Source organism: Macrobrachium nipponense, chromosome 1 (assembly GCF_015104395.2).
Source record: "Macrobrachium nipponense isolate FS-2020 chromosome 1, ASM1510439v2, whole genome shotgun sequence".
NCBI classification, from domain to species: domain Eukaryota; kingdom Metazoa; phylum Arthropoda; class Malacostraca; order Decapoda; family Palaemonidae; genus Macrobrachium; species Macrobrachium nipponense.
The window spans coordinates 108,038,279-108,064,564 of record NC_087200.1 but is presented as its reverse complement, the minus strand read 5'-3'; the positions used below and the strand labels follow the sequence as shown (position 1 = coordinate 108,064,564).

Below are 26,286 nucleotides of genomic sequence, written 5' to 3'. Positions count from 1 at the left end.
TTTTTGAGTTATGAGCTCCCAAAGATTTGCCATGTAAATTTTTACTTTTTTCTTAGAAAAGTCAAAACCACATTATTATAATTACTTTATTTGTACTTTTATTGTTGATTTCTACATCAAAATCCTGGTCCTCTCCTTAAAAGTGGTATTAAACCTCTTGCGCCGATTGGACGTATTATACATCGACATAAAAGTTTTTTTTAAATTCGCGGAAAAATACTTATAGGCCTACCAGACGAAAACTTTTGAATCACGTGCCTTGGGGGATGCTGGGAGTTCATGCATCAAGCTGTTGTTTTGTTTAGAAGCGTGTTTCAAGTGCACATGCACGAAATGGCTCCTCCTCGCATCAGCCAGCATCAGCGACACGTCGTCCGAGAGCGATCTTTTGCCGCAATCGTGTTTTTCCGAACTTGTGCGAGACTTTGAGTACTTGTGTTGCTACAGGACGTTCATAGAGATGTCTCAACGACGTATGGAATGCGAAAGGCGCGTTTTACCCGTCGGAAGGGATCGTTTGAGGCGTATTCTGGACTTGGATGCTGGCGAAGGACCAAGCACGCAAGATGACCTGGCGCCTCAACGCCGTTCTGTGCGGCCACGTGTGGATGAAAGTGGTTTAGGATCACAACGTGTGTCTCATATGCCTTTAGTAACCCCTAGGAAGCATCGGGGCGTCCTTAGGGGCATTCGTAGGAATTTGGGAGGCCTCCAACCAAGGGACATAGACGAGTACTTATTGGAGCTCGATCGGGAGTATGTCGCAAGTCCTCATTTTGATGGCGGTTGGTCATCCAGTGATGAGGACATCACTCCCGATGTCAGTGACGATGAATATTTGCCCCCAATATCCGTTCGAGGCTCACATCCCGAAAGTGAGCACGAATTTAGTGGTTTTAGTGCATATGAGGGGGAATCTGAGGAGGGGGAGGATGAGGATATGGGGTCTAGTTTTATCGCGGTTGACGATACAGAAAGCGAAGGCCTAAGTGAGGGAGATGGGCCAGTGGGGGGGTTTCGTGTGCAAAATCGTGCCCACGCACGTAGAAGGTCGGATCGTCGTGCCAGCCAAGGTGAAGGTCGGTCGTCCGAGACCGACTAGGGGTGGACGGAGGACCCCACCCCACCTAACATGCACCCATTCACGGCAAACCTTGGGCTCACCATACCTGTTCCTCTCACTGCTCTGGGGTTCATCCAGCTGTTCCTTACGCGGGAATTGCTGGAGTACCTGGTAGCAGAGACGGCAGACTATGCTCGGCACTGCCGTGATGAACTGCGCACGACATTATCGTATCGCTGGCGGGGCTGCAACCTCACTGACATGGCACATTTTGTGGGGCTCCACATTTTCTTTGGATTGATGCCTGCTGCCGACGTCAGGCAATATTGGAGGCGTAATTTTTTTTTAGGTACGCCCAATGTGCCCGGCATTATGCCCCGTGATACTTTCCTGGCGTTGGACAGATATTTCAACGCCTTCAACCGAAGGGCCATACCCAGGAATAACTCTGGTCGCCTCATCTTAGTGCGCCCAGTGTTGGAATACATTCGTGAACATTGTAAAAAAATCTTGTGGTTCCTGCAAAGAACCTTTCTTTGGATGAGGGAATGATGCCTTACAAAGGACGTCTTAGCATAAAAGTGTATAACCCCAAGAAGCCGAAGAAATATGGAGTGAAATTTTTTTTTATTACCGAGTCCAACACTGGATACGTCGTAGACTTCTTAGTGTATTCCGGGGTCTTCTTCATGATGCATGAAACTGTATTCAGGCTTGTGGATCGTTTCCGTAACCAGGGATACCACCTGTTTATGGATAATTATCATAACTCGGTATCCCTGGCCCAGGAACTGTATGAAGCAGGTGTTCACGTCAGTGGTACCCTTCGGTTGGTGCGTGGGGCCCCGAATGTCCTCAAAAGGTTCGCTAGCCATTCGCAACATCTGGCAAGAGGAGAGACACAGTGGCGGAGGAAGGGAGCTGTCTTCGTCACTTGTTGAAAGGGTGTCCGATTCATCCAAGAGGAGGTCGTACAGCGGAAGAAGACACGTCGACAGGGCCGAGTTGTGTATAAGGAGTTTCGTGCAGAGCGCCCTACCGTCATTGGGCACTACAATAGGCACATGGGAGGAGTTGATTTCTTTGATCAACTCATCCAGTATTATCCCTTTGCCAGGAGAACCAGGAGGTGGACCCAGAAGCTCCTCAAGTACATTCTTCAGTTGGCCCTCCAAAATGCCTACATAATCTACCGTGGGTACTACGGTCCCGGTCTCCGGAGGATGACCCACTTGCAGTTCCTCGAGGCAGCCGGGGATGCCCTCATCCAATTTAATCTCGATGAGTGGCCTTCCATGTCTGCCCCCTTGCCCCGAGCTGCAGATCTGCCCCTAGAGGAAAGGGCAGATCTTAGGAGGGCCAACTTCGTTCATCCAGCTCCTGCCACTGCTGTCGATGCCCCTGCTGCCGATGGCCCTGCTGCCGGCCCGTCCACACCGGTTCTCAACGGGTAGTGGACCCTGTGTGTCGGCTGCAGCCAAGGGATCACACACTGTAGCTCCTACAAGGGCGCAGGCAGAAACAGTGCCGGGTGTGCCATATGAATGGCAGAAGGAGAGACACCCGGTTCTTCTGTCGCACCTGCAAAATAGCTCTATGCAGGTTCGGGGAGTGTGACCGCAAATACCACACTGCGGTCTTTTATTGGAGTGCGCCTCAGCGACAGACAGCGGAGGGCGCACGGGACCGCGCGTCCCTTCGGCAGTAAGGGCGTGCGTCTCCCTCCTCCACCTCTACCTTGTCATGTCGAGAGGAAAAAAATGCAAGACTCTTCAATGGAGAAGGGAGAAAACAAGAATAGAACAAAGAGTCAGGATTACGAGTGAGTATTCTACATTTATTTTATATTTATTTTTATATTTATTACAAGTTTTTATATATGCATATCTGTGCATGATATTATATGATATTTTATTGTATGCAAAAGGAAAAGTGTCACCTGCATTCCTTTTATTTATGTATTCGTACCAAAATTGAAAAATGTAATAAATAAATATATATATAAATGTGTATATATATATATATATATATATATATATATATATATATATATAATATATATATATATATATATATTATATATATGTGTGTGTGTGTGTGTGTGTGTGTGTGTGTATATATAAAAATTTTTTTTATTTTTTATATATATTGGTATTTTTGGGTAAGCAAATTACATAACAGTCTAGTAATATTCAATCATTTATCTTCACTTTAAAGCAAATTGGAAGTCTCTAGAACAATACGTATTTAGATTTATGTTATGAATATTTGCTCATTTTCATATAAGGCGTTTTATAGTTTCATATATGAAAATGTGCGCAATTTCATGCAGAATGCAACAAAAAATATTTGAAGGTTGTAGCTTTATTCATTTTCAAAATATTTGCATATAAATCATGATAAATAGGAAAAAACTACATTCGTTCAAATTTGACTCAACCGAAATGGTCGAAAAACGCATTTGTAAGCTAAAACTGTTACAGTCTAGTAATATTCAATCATTTATCTTCACTTTGAAACAAATTCAAAGTCTCTAGAACAATATTTAGATTTATGGTGAATTTTTGAAAAAAACTTTTCTTCCCTCCGCGCGCCAATTCTCGGCCGCAAATCTCTGAAATGCAGGTCGCATTCTCCTATTTGCTCATTTTCATATTAGGCGTTTTATAGAGTTTCATATATGAAAATGTGTGCAATTTCATGCAGAATACAACAAAAAATATTTGAAGGTTGTAGCTTTTCTTATTTTTGGAGTAACTGCATATAAATCACAATAACTAGAAAAAAACCTACGTTCGGCCAACTTTGACTCGCCCGAAATGGTAAAAAAACACAATAGTAAGCAAAAACTCTTACTGTCTAGTAATATTCAATCATTTATCTTCACTTTGAAACAAATTCGAAGTCACTAGCACAATATTTAGATTTATGGTGAATTTTGAAAAAGCTTTTTCCTTCACTCTGAGCGCCGATTCTCCACCGCAAATCTCCGAAATATGTAGGTCGCATTCTCCTAATATTTGCTCATTTTCACATTAGGGGTTTTATAGAGTTTCATATATGAAAATGTGCGCAATTTAATGTAGAATACAACAATAAATATTTGAAGGTTGTAGCTTTTCTCATTTTTGAAATATTTGCATATAAATCACGATAAATAGGAAAAAACTATTCGGTTAAATTTGACTCAACCGAAATGGTAGAAAAACGCATTTGTAAGCTAAAACTCTTTACCGTCTAGTAATATTCAATCATTTATCTTCATTTTGAAACAAACTCAAAGTCTCTAGAACAATATTTAGATTTATGGTGAATTTAAAAAAAAAAACTTTTTCTTCCCTCCGCGCGCCAATTCTCGGCCGCAAATCTCCGAAATGCGTAGGTCGCATTCTCCTAATATTTGCTCATTTTCATATTAGGCGTTTTATAGAGTTTCATATATGTAAATGTGCGCAATGTCATGCAGAATACAACAAAAAATATTTGAAGGTTGTAACTTTTCTCATTTTTGGAATAATTGCATATAAATCATGATAACTAGAAAAAAAAACTACGTTCGGCCAACTTTAACTCGTCCGAAAAGGTAAAAAAACGCATTTGTAAGCTAAAACTCTTACAGTCTAGTAATATTCAATCATTTATCTTCACTTTAAAACAAATTCAAAGTCTCTAGAACAATATTTAGATTTATGGTGAATTTTTGAAAAAAACTTTTTCCTTCCCTCCGCGCGCCGACTCTCCGCCGCAAATCTCCAAAATGTGTAGGTCGCATTTTACTAATATTTGCTCATTTTCATATTAGGCATTTTATAGAGTTTCACATATGAAAATGTGCACAATTTCATGCAGAATACAACAATAAATATTTGAAGGTTGCAGCTTTTCTCATTTTTAAAATATTTGCATATAAAAAAATATATATATAAAAATTTCGACAATCGGTCAAATTTAACTCGTCCGAAATGGTCGAAAACTGCAATTCTAAGCTAAAACTCTTACAGTATTGTAATATTCAATTGTTTGTCTTCATTTTGAAACAAATTGGAAGTCTCTAGAACAATATTTAGATTTACGGTGAATTAAAAAAAAAAAAAAAAAATTAAAAAAAAAAAAAAAAAATTTACGTCCGCCCGTTACATCATTTTGTGATAATATTTTTTCTGTGTTGCTTTGATCGTTTTACAATGTGTTATATATCAAAATGATTGCAATTTAGTGTACAATACAACAAAAAAAAGTAACTCGTTAGCTTTAACCGTTTTCCGCACAGCGTGATTTGAATACAATTATATATGACATTTTTTTTTGCGCTATCATATATCACATTATTTATATATGATAATGATATTTTTTTCATTTCTGATGGTTGCATACTAAACTTCAGGCAATGACAAAAAAGGAGCCAAAAATGAACTCTTAACCCTCTTACGCCGAATGGACGTATTAAACGTCGAGTCAAAATGTCTCCCGTATGCCGAATGGACGTATCATACGTCAACTCAAAAAAGTTTTTTTTTAAATTTGCGGAAAAATACTTATAGGCCTACCAGCCGAAAACTTTTGAATCACGCGCCTTGGGGGATGCTGGGAGTTCACGGATCAAGCGTTGTTTTGTTTACAATCGTTACGCAGGCGCGCAAGCGCGAATTTCTTTCTTATCGCACTAAAAAGTATCAGTGACACATCTCGGAAATTATTTCGTCACTGACATAATTTTTGCACCATTTTAAATTATCCTTTACATGAAGTATTATATATGAAAATGTGCACAATTTCATGTAAAATACAACAAAAAAATACTCATGATTGTAGCTTTTATTAGTTTTGAGATATTTTCATATAAATAATGATAAGCGCCAAAATTTCAACCTTCGGTCAACTTTGACTCTACCGAAATGGTTGAGAAACGCAATTGTAAGCTAAAACTCTTATATTATAGTAATATTCAATCATTTGCCTTCATTTTGCAAGAAATTGGACGACTCTAGCACAATATTTCGATTTATGGTGAATTTATGAAAAAACTTTTTCTTTACGTTCACGTGGTAACTCTTCCAATAAATTTTTTCGTGCGATTGTCCTAATGTTTGCACCATTTTAAATTTGCCGTTACATAAAGTTTTATATATGGAAATGTGCGCAAGTTCATGCACAATACAACTAAAAACAACCCATGGTTGTAGCTTTTATCAGTTTTGAAATATTTTCATATAAATAACGTTAAGTGCAAAAATTTCAACTTTCGGTCAACTTTGACTCTACCGAAATGGTCGAAAAACGCAATTGTAAGCTAAGACTCTTATATTCTAGTAATATTCATCCATTTACCTTCCTTTTGCAACGGCTTGGAAGTCTCTAGCACAATATTTCGATTTATGGTGAATTTATGAAAAAGAAAGAGAAAAAAAAAAAAAAAAAAAAAAAAAAAAAAAACATTTTCCTTACGTCCGCGCGGTAACTCTTCCGAAAAAATCGGAATTTTTTTTGTGCGATTGTCGAAATGTTTGCACCATTTAAAATTAGCTGTTACATAAAGTTTTGTATATGAAAATATGCGCAATTCCATGTAGAATACAACTAAAAATGTTGAAGGTTGTAGATTTTCTCTTTTTTCGAAATATTTGCATATAAATCACGATAAATAGAAAAAAAACCATGTTCGGTCAAATTTGACTCTACCGAAATAGTTGAAAAATGCAATTGTAAGCTAAAACTCTTACGGCCTAGTAATATTCAGTCATTTATCTTCATTTTGAAACAAATTTGAAGTCTCTAGAACAATATTGTGATTTATGGTGAATTTCTGAAAAATATATTTACTTCCCTCCGCGCGCCAATTCGCGGCCGCAAGTCTCCGAAATGAGTACATCGCATTATCCTAATATTTGCTCCTTTTCATATTAGCCGTTTTATAGAGTTTCATATATCAAAATGTGCGCAAATTCATGAAGAATACAATAAAAAATAATTGAAGGTTGTAGCTTTCCCCATCTTCGAAATATGTGCATATAAACAAATATATATATAAACATTTCGACATTTGGTCAACTTTAACTCGTCCGAAATGGTCGAAATCTGCAATTCTAATATAAAACTCTTACAGTATCAAAATATTCAATCATTTGTCTTCATTTTGAAACAAATTGGAAGTCTCTAGAACAATATTTAGATTTACGGTGAATTTTTGAAAAAAACATTTTTTTACGCCTATAACCGCTCTGAGCAGCTCTCACACTACCTTTCACTGCTACCAGATGTATGAGAATTTCGAAAAAATTCTGAAAAAATCGCTGAATATATGCAAAAATAAACACGTAAAAACGACCCTGTCAAAGTCAGTCATACAGACAACGCAGTTACGATGATGCCATCATTTAAAAACCGCTATATCTTCATTATTTGTAAAAATAATTGGCTGAAACTTCTGGAAAGCATGCACGGCATGTTTCTGCATAGATACAAATAATAACGCTATTTTTTATTTTTTCAAGTTCACATGTGATCCGCCATAGCAGACGGTCCCATTAAGGTTACTAGTCATAAAAGAATAGAAAAAAAAACTTTACCTGAAAATAATAAAAAGACATCATTAGCCTTTCATGAAGTTTATTCTTCCACCAATGACAAGTGAGAACCAACTCTCAAATGTCTGCATCCCTTATCCTACCCCACAGGGGATGGCACAACATGATTCGAGTGGTGCAAGTGTAGGCCAAACCCGCTTGCAATACAATTATCCCCACCCTAATCATGTTATGGGCAAACCAGAAAGAATTCCGAGTCATGTCCGTGGTCTAGCCCTGAAGAATAGTTCCACCCTTGAGCTATCACTCTGATATCTCTCAAGTCTGAACATTGTCAGGTGGTTGATGATCCTACCACAGTTCCCACTGTTTAGCTTTGGATATAAACCCAGTCCCAGCTATAATATCTTTTCCTATTTGACAGGTCCAATAAACTTTACAAAAAGTGGAAAATTGCACAAAATTACTCCAAATATATATAAAAAAATAAATTAGACTCTTGGACTCAAACCCGGGAAAAAATTCCAAGGGTTCAAGAGCTCCCTCACCCACCACATCAAGGTGGTCTCACTTTGAGGGGGCCAGCCCAGATCTGAAGCACCTGAGTAAAAGTCCAGGTCAGGTTTGGGAGGAAGAAGGGATCTCCCCTGTGAACACCTTATTTCTGGCAGCCACCATTTGAGATCGGATTTTATTTTCTGTGTGATAGGAAAAATTGTCAAGTCCGGTTGAGACTTCCTGTCCTAGTTTGCTTTGAGGAAAAATTGAAGATTTCTCATATGTCACCTGACCAATGGAACAAAGGTTTCCATAGATTCTCTTTGGGGACAGGAAAGCCTGAGAAGTCTGAGAGTTAAGAATCATCCCCAAATAAAAAATCTCCACAGACAGTACCAACTGGGACTTCTGGAGATTTAGCAGGATTCCCAATTCTTGGGAGAGATGAAGCATTATCTAAAGGTCCTTCATGCACTGTTCCTTTGACGGGAAATGGAAAAGCCAGTTGTCTACGTAAAGATTGATATGGATGTCTACCAGGTGTAGCCATTTTGCGAGAGGAGAGAGAACTTGAAAGAATACTTGAGGTGCTGTGGAAAGACAGAAGCAGAGGGACCAAAACTGGAAGACCTTCCTTTGGAAGATGAACCTTATGTACTTCCTGGACGTTTGACGAACTGGGATGTGCAGATAAGCATCCTGCATATCTAGGGTGATCATCCAATTGCCTGGATGAATGGATGATTGATATGACTGACTCACTCACTTCCATCCTGAACTTGGTCTTCTCTACAAAGCGATTGAGTGCGCTTACGTCCAGTACCGGTCTCCAGCCCCCTTATATTTTGGGAACTTCGAACAGCCAACTGTAAAATTCCTGGGAATGTACCTCTACTATTTCTTTTATGGCCTTCTTCAGAAGGAGGGATGATACTTCCTTCAAAAGGGCCAAGTGTCTTTGTGAGCCTTTCGAGTACACCATTAATGCGATGGGCGAGAAGACTAAAGGAGGGGTGTCTGAGAAAGGGATGCAGTAGCCCTCCTTTAATACCCTGATGATCCATGGCTCAGCTCCCCTGCAATTCTACTTCTCCCAAAACTCAAGGAGCCTGGCTCCCCCTGGGAAACGAAGGACTTCTTGTTCACTTCTTCAGTTGAGACTTGGTGGCAGAGTGCTTTTTGATGGACTTCGAATGGAAGCACAAGTTGGAGAGGGGTTTAGAATAAGACTGGGGGGTCTTCGCAGTAAAGGGGTGCTGTTGGAGCCAAGACAAACTTCGGGCAAAAGGGCGCATATGAAGGTTTGGAATGTGATGATTGCGTTAGAAAGCCCTGCGTTGACTTCTTCTGCAGGTCTGCAGCTATCTGTTTTACCATGGCCTGCAGGAAGAGATGGGAAGGGTCCGAGGCCATAACTCCCTTCGAAGCCAAAGAACACCAAAGGCCTTATCTGTGCACGAAAGCACTCTCAGAAGGTCTATTGAAACGGAGTCCAACCATCCCTGTGGCGTTCTCAATCTTGGCGAGAGCGCCCACCATCCAGTCGAAGGAAACTGCACACCTAAAACAAGCTCTTGACAAAGTGGTCCAATTCTGCTGAGAAAACACTCTGGCTGAGGCGAAGGCTGCACAGCGCAGAGTCAATGAGATTAGAGAAGTCCCCTTGGGAGGAGGCAGTGACTCCCAGGGAGGAGCTTTCTCCGGTGTCGTAAGGCCTACAGTATCTCTTGATAAGGTGCGAGGGAGGAGGAGCGAACGTCACCTTCCCTTGTTCCCTCTTCATCGAGAGCCACTCCTTGACCAACTTCAAAGCTTTCCTGGGGGAGGTAGAAAGGACCATCTTGGGAAGGAGAGTGAGCTCCAGCTGATTCTTCGACATCAGAAATGAGGTAAGAGACGCCTGGGTTGGACAAGTGAAGAACCCTGGATAGCTTTCCAGAAGGAAATGAAACAAAGCCTTGCATGCCATCAAGTGGGCCAAATCTTAACCCTCATCTTCTGTCTCCTCCGAAGAAACCGGTGAAAGGTCGTCCCCGTCTTAGAGGAAACTCCCGCCAGAGGAACTTTCTTGACGTAACTCAGGATCTCTACTAGCTGCCTCTTCAGCGGGGCAAGAGAGGGGTCATCTGATTCCGCAACTAGGGTCTACTATTGCCGAAGGGCTACAAGTCCTGAAGCACAAGGGGCTGTGAGTTGCAGCTCCAAGGAAGGCACAGGTATGGGTTGAACAGGTGCAGAAGCAGACATCACGAGAACGGAGTGGGCATCACAGGAGCAGGAGCAGGCAGCGCAGAAGCAAGAGCAGTCGAAGCCATAGTGAGGAGCAGGCAGCGCAGAAGCAAGAGCAGTCGAAGCCATAGTGAGGAGCAGGCAGCGCAGAAGCAAGAGCAGTCGAAGCCATAGTGAGAACTGGTGGTGCGGGAGCCAGTGGTGGGTGTGTGGTCACTAGAGATGGGAGCACACCTGGGACTGGGCTCTCATGAGTGGGAGCCTCGTGCCTAACCAGATGCTCAGGTGACAAGTGCCTAGCATGGAGCTTCTGATGTTTGGAGTCTCAACCCCATAGCTACACGAAGGAAGGGCGAGGTCATATGAGTCCTTATGCCGCTTGATTGGCACCGGGGACTCGGGAGCCGTATCATGCACATGCCTTTTTATGGCTTAGAAGCGTTCCTGTAGCATCTACAACGGCCGAGGTCAGACTCCACGTTGGAACTGGATGATAAGCGGTTCATATTCAGACATGCCATTCCAATGGCAGTCAGTCGTATCCTGGGACTTTACATTAGGACCAACAGAGGAGGTGGTAGCCCATAGTCAAACCCCAACAGCATCCCTTGGACCTCCGGTATGTCTTCTCCCACGGGCAGAGGAGTGGGACAGTTACCTTTGTCTAGAAAAGCCAGCAGGAAAGGCAACCACCTCCTCCACTGACATTTCACTTAGCACTTTATCACTGCTCCCTTTCGCCACTTTGTCCATAAGCACTCTTTAAGAGATGCGCCCAAACCCATAACGGAACTTAACACTAGGTTAAACTTATTATCAAACTTGGTGTTAATCCTAAACTATAGACTGGCAATGGCATCGGGCGGGCGGGGCGGGCGGGGGTGTGTGTGTGTGTGTGTGTGTGTGTGTGTGTGTGTGTGTGTGTGTGTGTGTGTGTGTGTGTGTGTGTGTGTGTTGTTGTTGTTTACGCATCCCCCGCGAATACAGGGGGCCCACTGTATAGTAGAGGCAGTCCCCGGTTATCGGCGGTCTGGTTTTATGATGCTTCCCTAGCGCCACAAAATCAGCGATTTATGGTGCCATAATGGGCCAAGTTTTGGTTGTCAGTGTCTAGACTTATGGCGCCAAAACATACCTAACCGAGGCACCATTAACCAAAACTTTGCGCCATAACTGCCTGAAATCGCAGAGTTTCGGTGGACGGCGGTTTTCGCTTATCGGCACCCCTATGAGAACGGAACCCCCGCTGATAACCAAGGACTTCTTGTCATAGCAATTATCAGGAATTCTCATTTTGCCCAGGTGTTTGCAGTTCATTAAGACCAAAACACTTAGAGAGTGCTAGAAACTCCTAAACACTCGCTGAGACCCCCGAATTTCATCATACGAATGTCGGGGAGGGGTCCCTCCTCAACTCCTGTAGAAATCAAGGAGGGACAGGGATAAAAACCAGTCCTAAATGCAAGCATTTAAAACAGGAATGAGAGTGCAATTCAACAGAATATGCACTCGAGGCTCCCAAAATGCAAGAACTCATAGGGGACTGCGAATTGAAATCCGTCCAAAGGACAGAACTAGTCTTAGGGGCAGAACCTCTAGCACTAGCAGCTGAAGTGCGACCCAAAGTTTGTTTTCCTAGGGCTCCCGACACGCTAGACCCTGGGGACAATGTGACAGTTCCTGTTCCCAAAGGAACAGGCAAACCAATGGAGACCCAACTGCCTCCTCATTTCGAGGAGGCAGGCCCTTAAAAGTCCCATGACAAGACTTCTTAAATAGGGGAGGCTACCTTCTCCAAAGTCAAAGGGGTGGAGGTCGCAGGAAAATATGATGATTACGAAGAGGATGATGACATTTGACAAGCTCTCTTCCTCACTGACTTCTCCAAATTCTGCAAGAATACTTCTACAGGATGAGGCCATTTACCAGCAGAAATAGAGTTAATAATCACAGGGCAGCCGTGAAGGCTGTGGCAAATAAATATGATTTGCAGCAGGGGAACAGCACACACGCACTCAAAGACCAATATCACAGCATGCTATGAGTTACAGGTACAGTTCCAAGGTTAGAATAGTCAAACTACTGCTGTAATCAACTACCACCACTGTTAGCCTCTAAAATAAATAAAACATGATTTAAAAATTAAGGATGTTCTTCTCGCATCCAAGGGTACTGCCCTCAGAAATGAGGAAAGATCCCTCAAACACCAACACCACATCCCCCCCCCCCCCCCCCCTCTTCGTCCAATAAGCTAGCAAAGGGACGAAAGAGAAGAGGAAATACCAGAAAAAAAACAAAGGACAATCCTACGAAGTTCCCTTCTGTAATTTCCTAAGCGTAAGTGTAATTCAAATGAATGCATTATCTCACCCTCACGTTAAAGGGCAAAAATATGTAATAAGGGTATTGGTACACCCTTGCCATAGCCCCTTAACACATAAAGCAGAAAGGCGGCTAGCAAGTATTCATTCAAAATTATAAAACAAAGACCCCACCGGGAAAATCATGATTAATGGCTAGTCAGCAAGAGCTCACTAACAAAAGTTTTCATTGGAAGACAGCCGAAAGCAAAGTGGACTGTTTACATCTGGACAGGTGGGCCTACCAGAGGGTAGTTACTGCCTAACCACCTTGTTCAAGAATTTAATAGGCGTATTCCAGCCTACGTTGAAAGTAATACCTAATGTAAAGGACCAAGGGTTTGTATATCATGTAGGAACAAACACACAGAGGCACACATGCAATCAGCCTCCCTTTATCTGTAATGATGAACTTCTAGACTAAAGTTAAAGAATCCTAACCCAAAGATTGGATCCTCCCATATGTATTCTGATACGGCAACTCTTGATGATAATTCTGTCAAACTTCAAAAAACATTTTAGAGGCAGTCACTCCTAAACACAGCTCTCAAAATTCCCTTAGAATATTAACCCCTTTTCAACCATGATCCATTCTCTCATTCATCAGAGAAGTACAAATGTGGAAACATCCATGCTACTCTCATCAAACAGTAGCCAATATAAGTAATTAGTATAGGTGATATTAACAGAGTTTAAATGGCCAATAGAAGAAATATAATCAACTATGAGAGACTGAAGTAATAATGAGAAAGGAAAACAATAGATTCAGATCCACTCTGGTAGAATCTTTTTTAACCCTGGTTTCAAAGTCCAATTATCTGTTACACTGCTTCACCACAGAACATTGTGAGCCATGTGACTTTGACAAGGCAACTTCTCACTGAGCACTTACCATAAATGTCCACTACCTACTCTACATCAGTAGTATATGGATAGTATCAAACATAATTACAGGCCCAAATGTAAAGGCCAGTTCTAATGTATAGGTCTGCCCTAGTGATATGAACACAAGTATTCATGTTGATACCTTCCATATGTGAACTTTATTGGATGGTAGACCATCCAACCACAATTCACTAATAGCTTCTGATGAGCCTCAACCCCAGCCATGGTCCATGGTATCCCTTCTTAACAAATAGGTTAGTGAAACAAGGTATAAGTTGGACAATAAGAAAGATAAAATAAAATTAAAAGTATTTTAAGATCCAATAGGGGAAAAACCCGTTGAAAAAAAAAAGTCATGGCTGGAGAAGCTGAACAGCATAATGGGAGAAAGCTGCAAAAATATGAGAGAGATTGAACTAATAATGAGAAACAAGGAGCAGAGAACATTTAAACTGAGGAAGAACAGATTCCCTAGTTCAAGAGCACTCCTTCATGTCACACAGCTTCTATATAGAATAGGCTGTACATATTCCATGGTTAACCCATGTGACTCCAGGAAAGACCATAGGCAAGTAGGTAATTTGTACACATACCTTCGTATCTCCTTTAATAACAAGCTTCAAAAACCAAACCAGATTGCAACACAACCACTCCTACATAAAAGACTATCAGTTTGTCTTTTCATTCCAACAAACAGATATTTAGGTTACATCAAACATTTGGGAAGAACCAGTTATCACTAGCAGTACTTACAAGTCTATAAGATTTTTGTTTTGCGCCTTACACTCTTGAAGGAGCTCCGCTTCGTCCATAAGCTCATATAAGGTGACATCCTGCAAAAAATGTATATATGAAATTCAAAATCAGGTGACAATCACATTCAAACTCAAGAACTGATCAAAACAATTTAATTTTGTGAAAATATATCAAAAACTCTAATAGGAGATAACCTGTATGTGTTCCAATAAACACATTATTGATAAATAGGAAAATATATAACATACATATACAGTAGTACATCATACTTCGAACTTAATCTGTTCCAGAAGGCTGTTTGAAGTATGATTTGTTAACCCTTATAACCCGTGAGGCCATGATCATGGCTTTACCAGTAAACCCCGTGAGGCCACGATCATGGCTCTCTAAAGTTCTGTTCAAATTCCCCGCTCTCACAGCCCTACTAGGCATTTCTGGTGGCCTTAAAACGTCACTACAATGCTTCCTTGCCATTGGCTATCTTATTTTAACGTCATGAAGTAGCAACCAATCACAGGATTAGCTTTTGTTTTGATCTTGAATGCGGTTGCTTTTGGCTGTGTTTTTGCTGTGAAGTGCCTGGTACTCTTTAGCGACATATTTAAACGTAATTTTTCGCACTTAGACGCCAAAATTTACGGATATAATGGCTTCTTGTGATTTAGGAATGTTTTTTGTGTTTTGTAGCGAAAGAAAAATGCATGGCAAAGCCAAGAACAACTGGAATTCATTCAAAAGTGTTTGTTTACAAAGACGATCTCTTTGCCAAAACGTTTGTGTTACTGTGTTCCTGTCTTGTTTGTGTTGTCTACGTAAGTTTTGTAATGTGTGCGTTTCTCGTGATTCAGTAATAGTTTGTACAATTACATGCCAAAGTATAATGCAGGAAAACTACCACAAAAGCAAAGCCACAAAAACTTTTTCCATGTCTCTTACGATCTCCGCAAACTCGTTTTGACAGCTGGACGTAAAACACACGTGAGTACGCTACAGGTCTTCAACGTAAACATTACTTCATACTTTTTTTTTTTTTTTTTTTTAGTTTCTGAAGCATATTTAGAAGAATATTTTTATTTTAATTCTATACTATTTTAGGGAATAATATATATTACAGGATAGGATAGGTAGTTTCACTTGAAAAATTTGGAAACACATTTCATGCATGAACAACAAATGAACAATCAGAGTAATGAATGAAAACACATAATAATATGAGTAACACTTTGTTGTAATTATGTTTTATTTGTTTTATTTTGTGCTCGTCTTTATGATTGTAAATAGCAGTGTTCTCTGTCGATCTTTGGTGTTGTCTGTTATATAGTTTTTTATATATATATATATATATAATATATATATATATATATATATATATATATATAATATACATATATATATAAGATAATATATATATATATATATATATATATATATATATATATATATATATATACATATATATATATACTGTATATATTATATATATATATATATACTATATATATATATATATATATATATATATATATATATATATATATATAAATATATATACTATATTATATATTATATATATATATGTATATCATATATCTATATATTTATATATATATATATATATTAGTATTTTCATAAATGCTCTTTCGCAGATGATACAATTGATTATTATGGATGATGATAATTTGGGAGTTTTACTCAATCAGAAACTGATGATGATAGCAATTATGATGGCTGTGACACCAGTGAGGAAGATATTGATACTGACGATACAGGTGAGACTGACGATGAATCAGTAGATGAAAGTGATGATGTGAATCCCAATAGTGATAGCAGTGAGGAGGGAGACTGGGTGCAGGTATTAGCTAATGAAGCTGGACCGCCTACTGTAAGATACACAGGCCATTGTGGACCAATCCATCCCCCACAACCTGATGCACTACCAATAGAATATCTGAAGCTCTTTATTACAGATAGTTTTGTTCAGAAAATTGTTGATGAAACTAATTTGTACGCAAGTCAATGGATACAGTCCCATACTGAGTATCTACAGCAAAAGAAAAGGTCTATAGTCAACTTATGGATCAAACAAGGTCAAACATTTGTGAATGAAATATTGGCTTTTTTGGGGGTTATTTTGAATATGGGGCTTATCAAGAAACCAACTCTGAGGTCTTACTGGGATTGTACAAATCCAAGCCAGGCAACACCATGGTTCTCTAAACACTACAATAGAGAAAGGTTTGAACTATTACTCAAGTTTCTGCATTTTGCAGACAATTCAAAAATTCCACCACCAGATCACCCAGCATATAAATTGTACAAAATACAACCAGTTATTGATCACTTCCAGAGGACTTTCAAAAGTCATTACTATCCTGAGAGAAAAATATCCATTGATGAAAGCATTATTGGTTTTAGAGGTAAGACCCCTCATTTGCGACAGTATATGCCAAACAAGCATCATGCTAGGTTTGGAATAAAGGTTTGGTGTTTATGCGAGGCAAGAAGTGGTTATACTTATGGTTTTGAAGTATATAGGGGAACAGCTGGTATGCAAGTAAGTGATAATGGGGGCCGGGGACATATTGACCTTGTATGGAGGCTTTCTTGAGAAAGCAGATTTATTTCATCGTGTCATCACCTAGGTCTTGACAATTACTTTTCTTCACCTAAGCTATTTGAAGATCTTTGGCAGAATGGTACAACAGCAACTGGAACAGTTCGCACTAACCGTAAAGGACTGCCTATGGATGCTGTAAAGAAAAAACTGAAAAACAAAGAGGTTTCAGAGCGTAGAAAGGGTCCTTTTGTTATGTGTAGCTTACAAGGATGGCAAGAAAGAAAACACCTGTTCTTCTATCTACTTCCTCAAAAGGAGGCTATAAAATTGTAAAAAGAACAGGCAAACATGACAAAATTGTTCCACAAATTGTTGATGACTACAATCATGTCATGGGTGGTGTAGACTTGAAAGACACCAAGCTTTACTCATACCTAACTGAATGCAAGACACTGAAATGGACTAACAAGGCAGCCTTTTCACTGATTGGGACTGCTGTCCTAACAAAAGCTATTTACTGTATGTTGCTAATACATCAAGAAGCCATCCCTGGATAGATATAAGTTCATGGTCTCCTTAGTCGAGTCGCTTGTCCAGAACTACGAACCAGTAAAAATTATCAGGAAAAGACGTACACTGGAACAAATCCAGGCAGCTTCACTCTCGCCTGATCCAGTGGGGAGTCCCTCCCATGTAGCATTATCTGCAGATGATGGGCATAAGATTGTAAAGCTCCCAGTGGGGAAGAAGAGGAACTGTATAGCAGGTCACCCTAAAAGGGTCCGCTCAGGCTATTTTTGCCCAAAATGTGATGGAGGAATTTGCCCTGAATGCTTTGCTGTTTTTCACAATAAATGAAACACTAGCCATCAAATAAAAGGACGCTATTTGTGGGCCTTACAATTTAATACCCATAACACTACTGAGAATTAACTCTAAAGCCATTTTATGGTCATTCAAAGTAAATTTTGAAAAAATAAATTTTTTTTTTTTGTTTTTTTTTTAAAATCTCCCTCAGTTTTATCATTTTTCTTTCATCAGATTCTTTGCATTTATTTTTTTTTTTTTTTTTTTTTTTTTTTTTTTTTTTTTTTTTTTGGATAATTTCTTATAATGTATCAGAATATTCAAGCAATAGCTTTCTATTGATATATAACATCATATACTTCAGAGGAGTTCTACATGTCTAAAATTGAGATCAAACACAAACATCAAGAATTGGCTATGGCAGTAGTATTTTAGTACGTATTTCAATTAGGCGAACAATTATAAATCCGGGGTAAGTTAAAAATATGAAACAAATATTCCCATAAGAAATAAAGGGAATCAGGATAATTTGTTCCAGCCAACCCTATAAGTCCCCTTTTCACATTTTTTTTTTATTATTAATGTGTTCAAAATTTAAATTAAGAGTGTGAAGTAATGAAACAGTACCTTATTTGGAGTAAAATATTCTAAATTTTATTTTTCTATGTACGATTTACGAAGTGTTTGGTAAAAATGGCGCCGGCTGGCTGGGTGATGGAGGGAGGAGAGACAGGAACCCTTTGAGCAAACCAAATTGGTTGCAGTATGCAAAGGTTGATAAAATCAGTTTTATTCACATATTAGGTACAAAGACAATCAAAGGAATTGATAGTGTATATCCGATTGTGACAGAGAGAGAGAGAGAGAGAGAGAGAGAGAGAGAGAGAGAGAGAGAGAGAGAGGCGAGTTTACACTTGGATCTTGGGTGCACAAAATAGATTAATTATGCCACAATACATCAACTTACTGTGGGCAAGCGGCAGACTTTTAAAACAAACATGAGGATTTTGCAAACAAATAAGTAATAAGCCAAGGATGCAAGAAAAGGAAAGGGATAAAATAACTTATCACAGGGAAGCCCTTTCAACAAACAATTGAAGGCATGCAGTTTGTTTAACACAGAGATGAGTTACTTTTACGTAGTAAAATATCGTAACAAGCATTCACTAGATTGGATATTTACATAAACAAAAATGGTATTTTCATTTTAAAATGACATTTTTATAATAATATAAAGTTTCACTTATACTTACCCGGTGGTTACATATAGCTGTCGTCTCCTGACGTCACGGCAGAATTTGAAATTCGCGGTAGCGCTAATGGTTTGGCAGGTGATCCCTCTACCCCCGCCCTCTACCGGGTAACAGGAACCATTCCAGCAAAATGTCACAAGTTTCATGCCTACCTGTCCATATGAGGGGAGGCGGGCGGGCTTCGTTATGTAACCACCGGGTAAGTATAAGTGAAACTTTATATTATTATAAAAATGTCGATTTTCACTTATACAACTTCCCCTGTGGTTACATATAGCTGATTGATTGACACATTTAGGTGGTGGGACAATGGCAGCTAAAATAACAACTGTTGGAATTATCCGAAGATATAGGTTCCTTACCTTTAAAGACAGCTGACTCAGTGGTTACTGCCTCTGTAGTCTGCTGGCCTTTATTGTACCGACAGGATATATGGATCTGTGTGCCGGACACAATAATAAGTACTTGTCGTTGAGGATGTGACCGTAACGGACAAGACTATAATGCCCCTGCTCAAGGCGCAGTACAAAGCACAAAAAACACAAAGAAACGAGGGATCACCACACCCGGTTAAAAAATTTACACCAAGACATTAAAAGACTGAAAGATACTCAAAAACCCCATGTATCTTCAGACAACCTTAAAACAAAAAACCAAAATCAAGGAGAAAAGTTGGTGAGGATGGCCCCAATGTACTGCAATTTTCATATGTGGTTTGCAAATCTGTCAGATAATGAGATGCGAAGACAGAATTGTTTCTCCAATATGTAGATTTAATAATGTCTTTCAAAGACAGATTACGTCTAAACGCCATAGACGTAGCCACTGCTCTTATTTCATGAGCTTTGACTCTAAGCACTTTGATATCTGAGTCCTGACATTGTTCATGTGCCTCAGTAATCAAATTCCTTAAAAAGGAGAGTGCATTTTTAGAAAGAGGACAAGAAGGATCTTTCACTGAACACCACAGGTTATCACTCTTACCTCTTATACCTTTGGTTCTTTGCACATAATGTCTAAGTGCTCTCACTGGACAGAGGAGACATTCAGGCTCATTAGGCCCCACTAGCTCCGCAATGTTCTTTATAGAGAAAGAACGAGGCCAAGGATGGGAGGGATTTTCATTCTTAACCACAAAAACCCCAACATTGATGAGCAAATGGCTTTTCCCTTAGCAAACCCAACTCTCTTATCAATCGCATGGAGCTCACTGATCCTTCTAGCCGATGCTAAAGCACAAAGAAAAAGTCTTTCTAGTCAGATCTCTAAAAGAACTAGAGGAGATCGGTTTGAATTTATCAGACATCAGCCATTTGAGAACTACATCCAGGTTCCAAGCTACTGTTCTTGACCCTTTCTCTTGGTTGTATCAAAGGAACGAATCAGGTCTGAGAGGTCTTGATTATTAGAAATGTCCAACCCTCGATGTCTGAACACCGAAGACAACATAGCTCTATATCCCCTAATCGTCTGGGTAGAAAGCTTCTTAGTCTGATGAAGAAAAAGAGGTCTTAGAAGACGAAACTCCTTCTTTTTTGCACCAAGCTCTGAACTGGACCCACTTGGCTTGGTACACTCGATCAGAGGATTCTCTTCTGGATCTAGCAATAGCTCTTGAAGCTCTCTTTGAAAATCCTCTCTTTCTGAGGAGATGCTCGACAGTCTGAAGGTGACTAGTTGAAGAGCGGACAAGTTGTGATGGAACCTCAGAAAGTGGGGCTGTCTGAGCAGATCTCTCTTTAACGGCAAGTCTCTTGGAAAGTCCGTCAACAGCTGAAGAAGGTCCGGAAACCATTCCCTGGCCGGCCAAAAGGGGGCTATCAGAGTCATCCTTACGTTCCGATGACCTCTGAACTTTGTCAGAACTAGTCTTAGCACCTTAAGTGGAGGAAAGGCGTAGAAATCTACATTCGACCAGTCCAGAAGCATGGCATCCACTGCAAACGCCTCTTCGTCTGGAACTGGGGAGCAATACAGTGGCAGACAAGCCGTCTTGTTCGTGGCGAAGAGATCCAAAAGAGGACATCCCCAAATTTCCCAAAGTTCTTGCATATTTGAGGATGTAGAGTCCACTCTGTGGCGAGGACTTTGTCCTCTCCTGCTGAGAATGTCCGCCTTTACATTCTTCGAGCCTTGAATAAATCTTGTGCTCAAAACAACTTTGTTCTCTTTCGCCCAAATGAGCAAGTCTCTCGCTGCCTCGCACAAAGAGAACAAGTGTGTCCCCCCGTTTTTTTATGTAAGAGAGAGCCATGGTGTTGTCTGCTTGAACCAGCACTACTTTCCCTCTTACCTCTGTCTGGAAGGGCATTAGAGCAAAATGGATCGCCTTTAGCTCTTTCAGATTTATGTGAAAGCTTTTCTGATGACTCTGCCAAAGTCCCGACACTTCCTTTTTCCCCAGAGTGGCTCCCCACCCTTTGTCCGATGCGTCTGACAAGAGCGTAAGATTGGGGTTCCAACTGGCTTAGGGACAAGCCCTCCTCTAGCCTTCCTTCTGACTTCCACCAAAGGAGGTCCTGCTTGATCCCTTCCGAGATGGGGAACACAAAAAGGAGTCTGGGAACTTCTTCCTTTGCCACTCCTGTTTAAGTAAAATTGAAGTGGTCTCATGTTGAGCCTCCCCAGACTTACAAATTGCTCTAACAAGGCCAAGGTTCCTAACAGGCTCATCCATTGATTCGCCGAGCAAGTTTGTCTGCAGAGAAACTCGTCTATCTTGTTCTGGCAAGAGTCGATCCTTTGACGAGATGGAAAAGCCTGAAAAAGAACTGAATTCAGTCTCACTCCTAAATAAACTATCTCCTGAGAGGGAGTGAGGCACGAGTTGTCCTTGAAGACTAACAATCCCAGGCTGTCCGCCAACCTTAAAGTCTTTTCTAAGTCCTCCACACACTTCTGTCTGGAACTTGCCCCGAGAAGCCAATCGTCCAGATACATGGAGATCCGTATCCCGTCCAGATGAATCCACTTTCCTACTGATGACAGAACTCTGGTGAACACTTGTGGAGCTGTCGACAGGCCGAAACAGAGGGCCCTAAACTGGTAAATCCGGCCCTGGAATACGAATCTCAGGAATCTCCTTGATTCCAAATGAATCAGAATATGAAAGTAGGCGTCCTGAAGGTCTATGGAAACCATCCAGTCTCCTGGATGAAGAGCTGCTAATACCGACTGGGTCGTTTCCATAGAAAACTTTGTCTTCAGGACAAAGACGTTCAGGGCGCTCACATCCAACACCAGTCTCCAACCCCCCCCCCCAGGCCTTCTTTACCAGGAAAAGGCGATTGTAAAATCCTGGTTCCTGAGGAGAGTCCACTAACTCTATGGCCCTCTTTGCCAGTAAAGCGAGAACTTCTTGATGGAGGGCGGCAAATTTCTCGGAGTTCTCCGAGTAAGCGGGTAAATTCACAGGAAATTCTGTGAGAGGGGGGTGCTTGCTGAACGGAATGATGTAACCTTCCTTTAGGACCTGAACCGTCCAAGGATCCGCTCCGAGATGAAACCAGGTCTGCCAGAAAAGGTGTAATCTGGCTCCTACTGCTGTGTGGAGGACTACGAGCCTACTTCTTGATGGAAGAGGGAGTGGTTTTAGACGAGGCTCTACCTCTCCCCCGAAACCTAGAGAAAGATCTAATGGGAGCTCTACCTCAAAATCGTTTAGGGGCTTCCGTGGTGGGAGCACTCCGAGAACAGCCACCTCCTCCACTACACTAGCACTAAGTAACTTGTCACTCTTAAGTACCACTTCTTGCACTGTCTCACCCATTTTCTGCATAGTGGTGAGGAAAGAGACAAATTTCGAGTCCTTATCGGCTAGTAATACTGACACGGGATCGGGATCGGGAGATACAGAGTCGAGGGCAGGAGAAACAACTACGGGGTTAATAGGATCAGGATTAACAGAAATCAAAGGAATATCCTGGTTACTCACTGACTTAGAATTAGATCTCTGTGAAGCCTTTCTGATTCTATCCTTTTCTAACTTTCTCATATACTTTTCCAAAGCCTTCCACTCCTGAGATGTTAAGAGACTTACATTCTTCACACGTATTCTCAAAAGAACATTCACGTCCCCTACAGCTAACACAAGTATAATGAGGATCAAGTGAAGCTTTAAGAAGTCTAGTCTTACACCCTCTACTACACACCCTATACTGAATAGAGCCGGTGTCAGACATCGTGACAAAACAAAATTAATTCCTAAAAAGGACAACAATTCTTCCAAAACCGAAATAACTCTAGCGCTGCTAGCAAAAAGATCAGAAAACTCAAGGTACATCACCAAAAGGCAAAAACCAAGATGATCAATTCAAAATTCCAACCAGCAGAGGAACCGTGTTGTCGGTTCCGACGGTAGGAAACTTCTGACATTTTGCTGGAATGGTTCCTGTTACCCGGTAGAGGGCGGGGGTAGAGGGATCACCTGTCAAACCATTAGCGCTACCACGAATTTCAAATTCTGCCCTGACGTCAGGAGACGACAGCTATATGTAACCACCGGGGAAGTTGTATAAGTGAAAATAAGTTTTTAAATATACTTACCTGGTAGTTACATATATACTATAGCTTTATCCCTCCGATTCGTCGCGCGCACGGCAGAAATTAAAAATTCGCGGCTATCGCCGATAGACGGTCAGGTGATCATACCTGTGCTCCCTCTATCCAGGTAGTACTTGGAACCATTCCCATTTGCCCTCAGAAATTCCATGCCCCTGTTCTCAGAGGGGAGGAGGGAGGGACCTTTTATATATGTAACTACCAGGTAAGTATATTTAAAAACTTATTTTAAAATGAAAATATCATTTTTAAATATCTAACTTACCTGGTAGTACATATATATAGCTGATTGACACCATTGGTGGTGGGTTACAGAACCGCAACATTAATCGCTATAAATTAGCTGTACCAATAATCTGGTTCCTACCTGATAAGGAAGCTGGCTTCATAGTTTTCCTGCCTCATTCGCCTGCATTCCTTGAGAGACCCAGCGATCCACCCAGGGGGCTGTAGAAAGTCTCTGTGGGGCTGCCACACGGTCCTCGACCTTAACATGACTAGACCACACCCTTGCTATCCTGACATAAGCCATGGAAAATGGAGCTGACCACCTGACCCACTAAAAACACACTCCATAAAACCTAACTTGAGACTTGCACCCCAGACCGTGGAAGGTTGCAACAACCTTCACAGACAATCTGTGAGATCAAGTTCAAGAAGATGCAAGGGTATAAACAAGGTTATAGGTTAGAGGCAGTAGTACCTTCTCCAACTACGGCGCCGGAGGCAACGTACAGACCCAGGGAACAACAATCCTCATATTGGGTCTGTACCTCTTTTAGGCAACAATCTGCGAAGATTGACTTGCTTCGCCAGAATGTCAGTTCCAAAATCGATTTCATCGACTTGTTGTGCCTTTAAGCCATCGAAGTCGCCACAGCTCTTAATTCGTGTGCTTTGACTTTGAGGATTGGGAAGCTTTTCTCGTCACAGTTCTGGTGAGCTTCCCTTATTAAATCCTTGATAAAGAACGCCAGTGCATTCTTTGACAAGGGTAACGAAGGTTTCTTCACTGAGCACCAGAGGTTGTCTGTCCTACCAAATGAGTCCTGGTATGGTAAAGGATCTGGGCCATGGCTAAGAAGGATTCTTGTTCTTGGCGAGAAAACCTAGTTGCAGCGATCAGACTGCATTCTCTCCATTGAAGCCTACATCTTTGCTAAAGGCTTGCAATTCTCCTATCCTCTTGGCTGTTGCCAACGCAACCAGGAATAGGGTCTTCTTAGTGAGATCCTTCCACGTAGCCTTGTCGAGAGGTTCAAACCTACTCGAGGTTAAAAACATCAGGACTACATCCAAATTCCAAGAGGGGATTGGGTTGTCCTTACTCTTAACTGTCTCAAAGGACCTTATGAGGTCTGAGAGATCCTGGTCTCCCGACACGTCAGTATCTCTGTGACGGAAGACTGACGCTAGCATGCTGCGGTATCCCTTGATGGTTGATATTGCTAGTTTCTCTTGGGTTCTTAAGTGTAACAGAAAATCTGCCAGTTGAGTTAGAGAGGTACTGGAAGAGGAAATGTTGTTAATTCTGCACCATTCCCTGAACACGTCCCACCTTGACTGGTACACCTTGATTGTGGACATCCTCCTCGCTCTCGCGATTGCTCTTGCAGCTTGCCTCGAAAAGCCCTTCGCTTTTGCCCAGTTTTTTATAGTCGAAAGGCAGTTAGATTGAGAGCGAGGAGATTTTGATGTTATCTCTCTATATGTGGCTGTCTGAGTAGATCGTTCCGACAAGGTAACGATCTGGGGGTGTCTACTAGCCACTCCATCACTTCTGTGATCCAGGGTCTCATGGGCCAAAAACAGAGCTATCAGGGTCATGCGGGCGTTGTTCGACTCCCTGAACTTCTTCATGACTCTGTCTAGGATTTTGAATGGGGGGAAGGCGTCCACTGCCACTGCTTCCTGGTCTGGGACTGGAGAGCAGTAAACAGGTAACCTCTTTGATCTCTGCGTCGCAAAGAGGTCTATTGACGGTTCTCCCCACAGATTCCAAAGCCTGCTGCACACCTCGTGATGTAGGGTCCATTCTGTCATGAGAACCTGTCTTCCTCTGCTGAGAAGATCCGCTCTGACATTGTTCTCTCCCTCTATGAAGCGGGTTATCAGAGTTATATTGTTCACTTTTGCCCACGGCAGGAGATCTTTTGCTGCCTCGTAAAGGGAATCCGAACGAGTGCCTCCCTGTTTCCTGATGTAGGCCAACGCTGTGGTGTTGTCTGCATTGACTTGTACTAATTTGTTCTGGACCTCCTCCTGGAAGCGTATTAGCGCTAGATGAATAACCACCAGTTCTTTCACGTTTATAGGCCATTTCTTCTGATGGTCTTACCATAGACCAGAGATCTCGCCCTTCCCCAGTGTTGCACCCCACCCCACGTCCGATGCGTCTGAATGCAACACTAGGTCGGGGTACTTCTGTTGAAGTTCGAAGCCTTCTTGTAGTTTGTTGGTGTCGTCCCACCAACTCAACTGATTGTTCTGGAACAACCTACCAAGTCCACAGCGTAAACCGTAATTGAATCAGGCGCTCTGACAGCTGCCTACTGACTGCGTTCGGTAGTGAGGGATGTTGTCCAAGCATCCGAGCAAGTCACGTGATTCTTTTAAAGGGTTATGCCAAGAGACCATACAAATTGTCTATTTGTTTGTCACTGAAGCTGGATGGCAAGGTGGTGAATCTCTTAACAAGGTGATGATTCTCTTAAGGCATGTGCCCAATAGGCGAAAGTCAATTGCCCTCTAGAGACCGAGGCCCTTAATGGCAAGACATTCTCATAGTAGTTGA

The 26,286-nt window shown here is 41.3% G+C and overlaps 1 protein-coding gene and 1 pseudogene across 10 annotated transcripts in view; one reads left to right on the top strand and one right to left on the bottom strand.

Moving 5' to 3' along the window:
- LOC135219538 (serine/threonine-protein phosphatase 6 regulatory subunit 3-like) overlaps positions 1-26,286 on the bottom strand; it is a 449,492-nt gene that overhangs the window by 344,164 nt on the left and 79,042 nt on the right. For all 10 annotated transcript variants that reach the window (XM_064256386.1, XM_064256382.1, XM_064256381.1 and 7 more), the window contains exon 3: positions 14,313-14,392. In XM_064256386.1, coding sequence (XP_064112456.1) covers positions 14,313-14,392 — 80 coding nt within the window. The remainder of the gene's footprint in view (positions 1-14,312; positions 14,393-26,286) is intronic.
- Positions 14,962-17,429, top strand: LOC135220045 (piggyBac transposable element-derived protein 4-like; annotated as a pseudogene).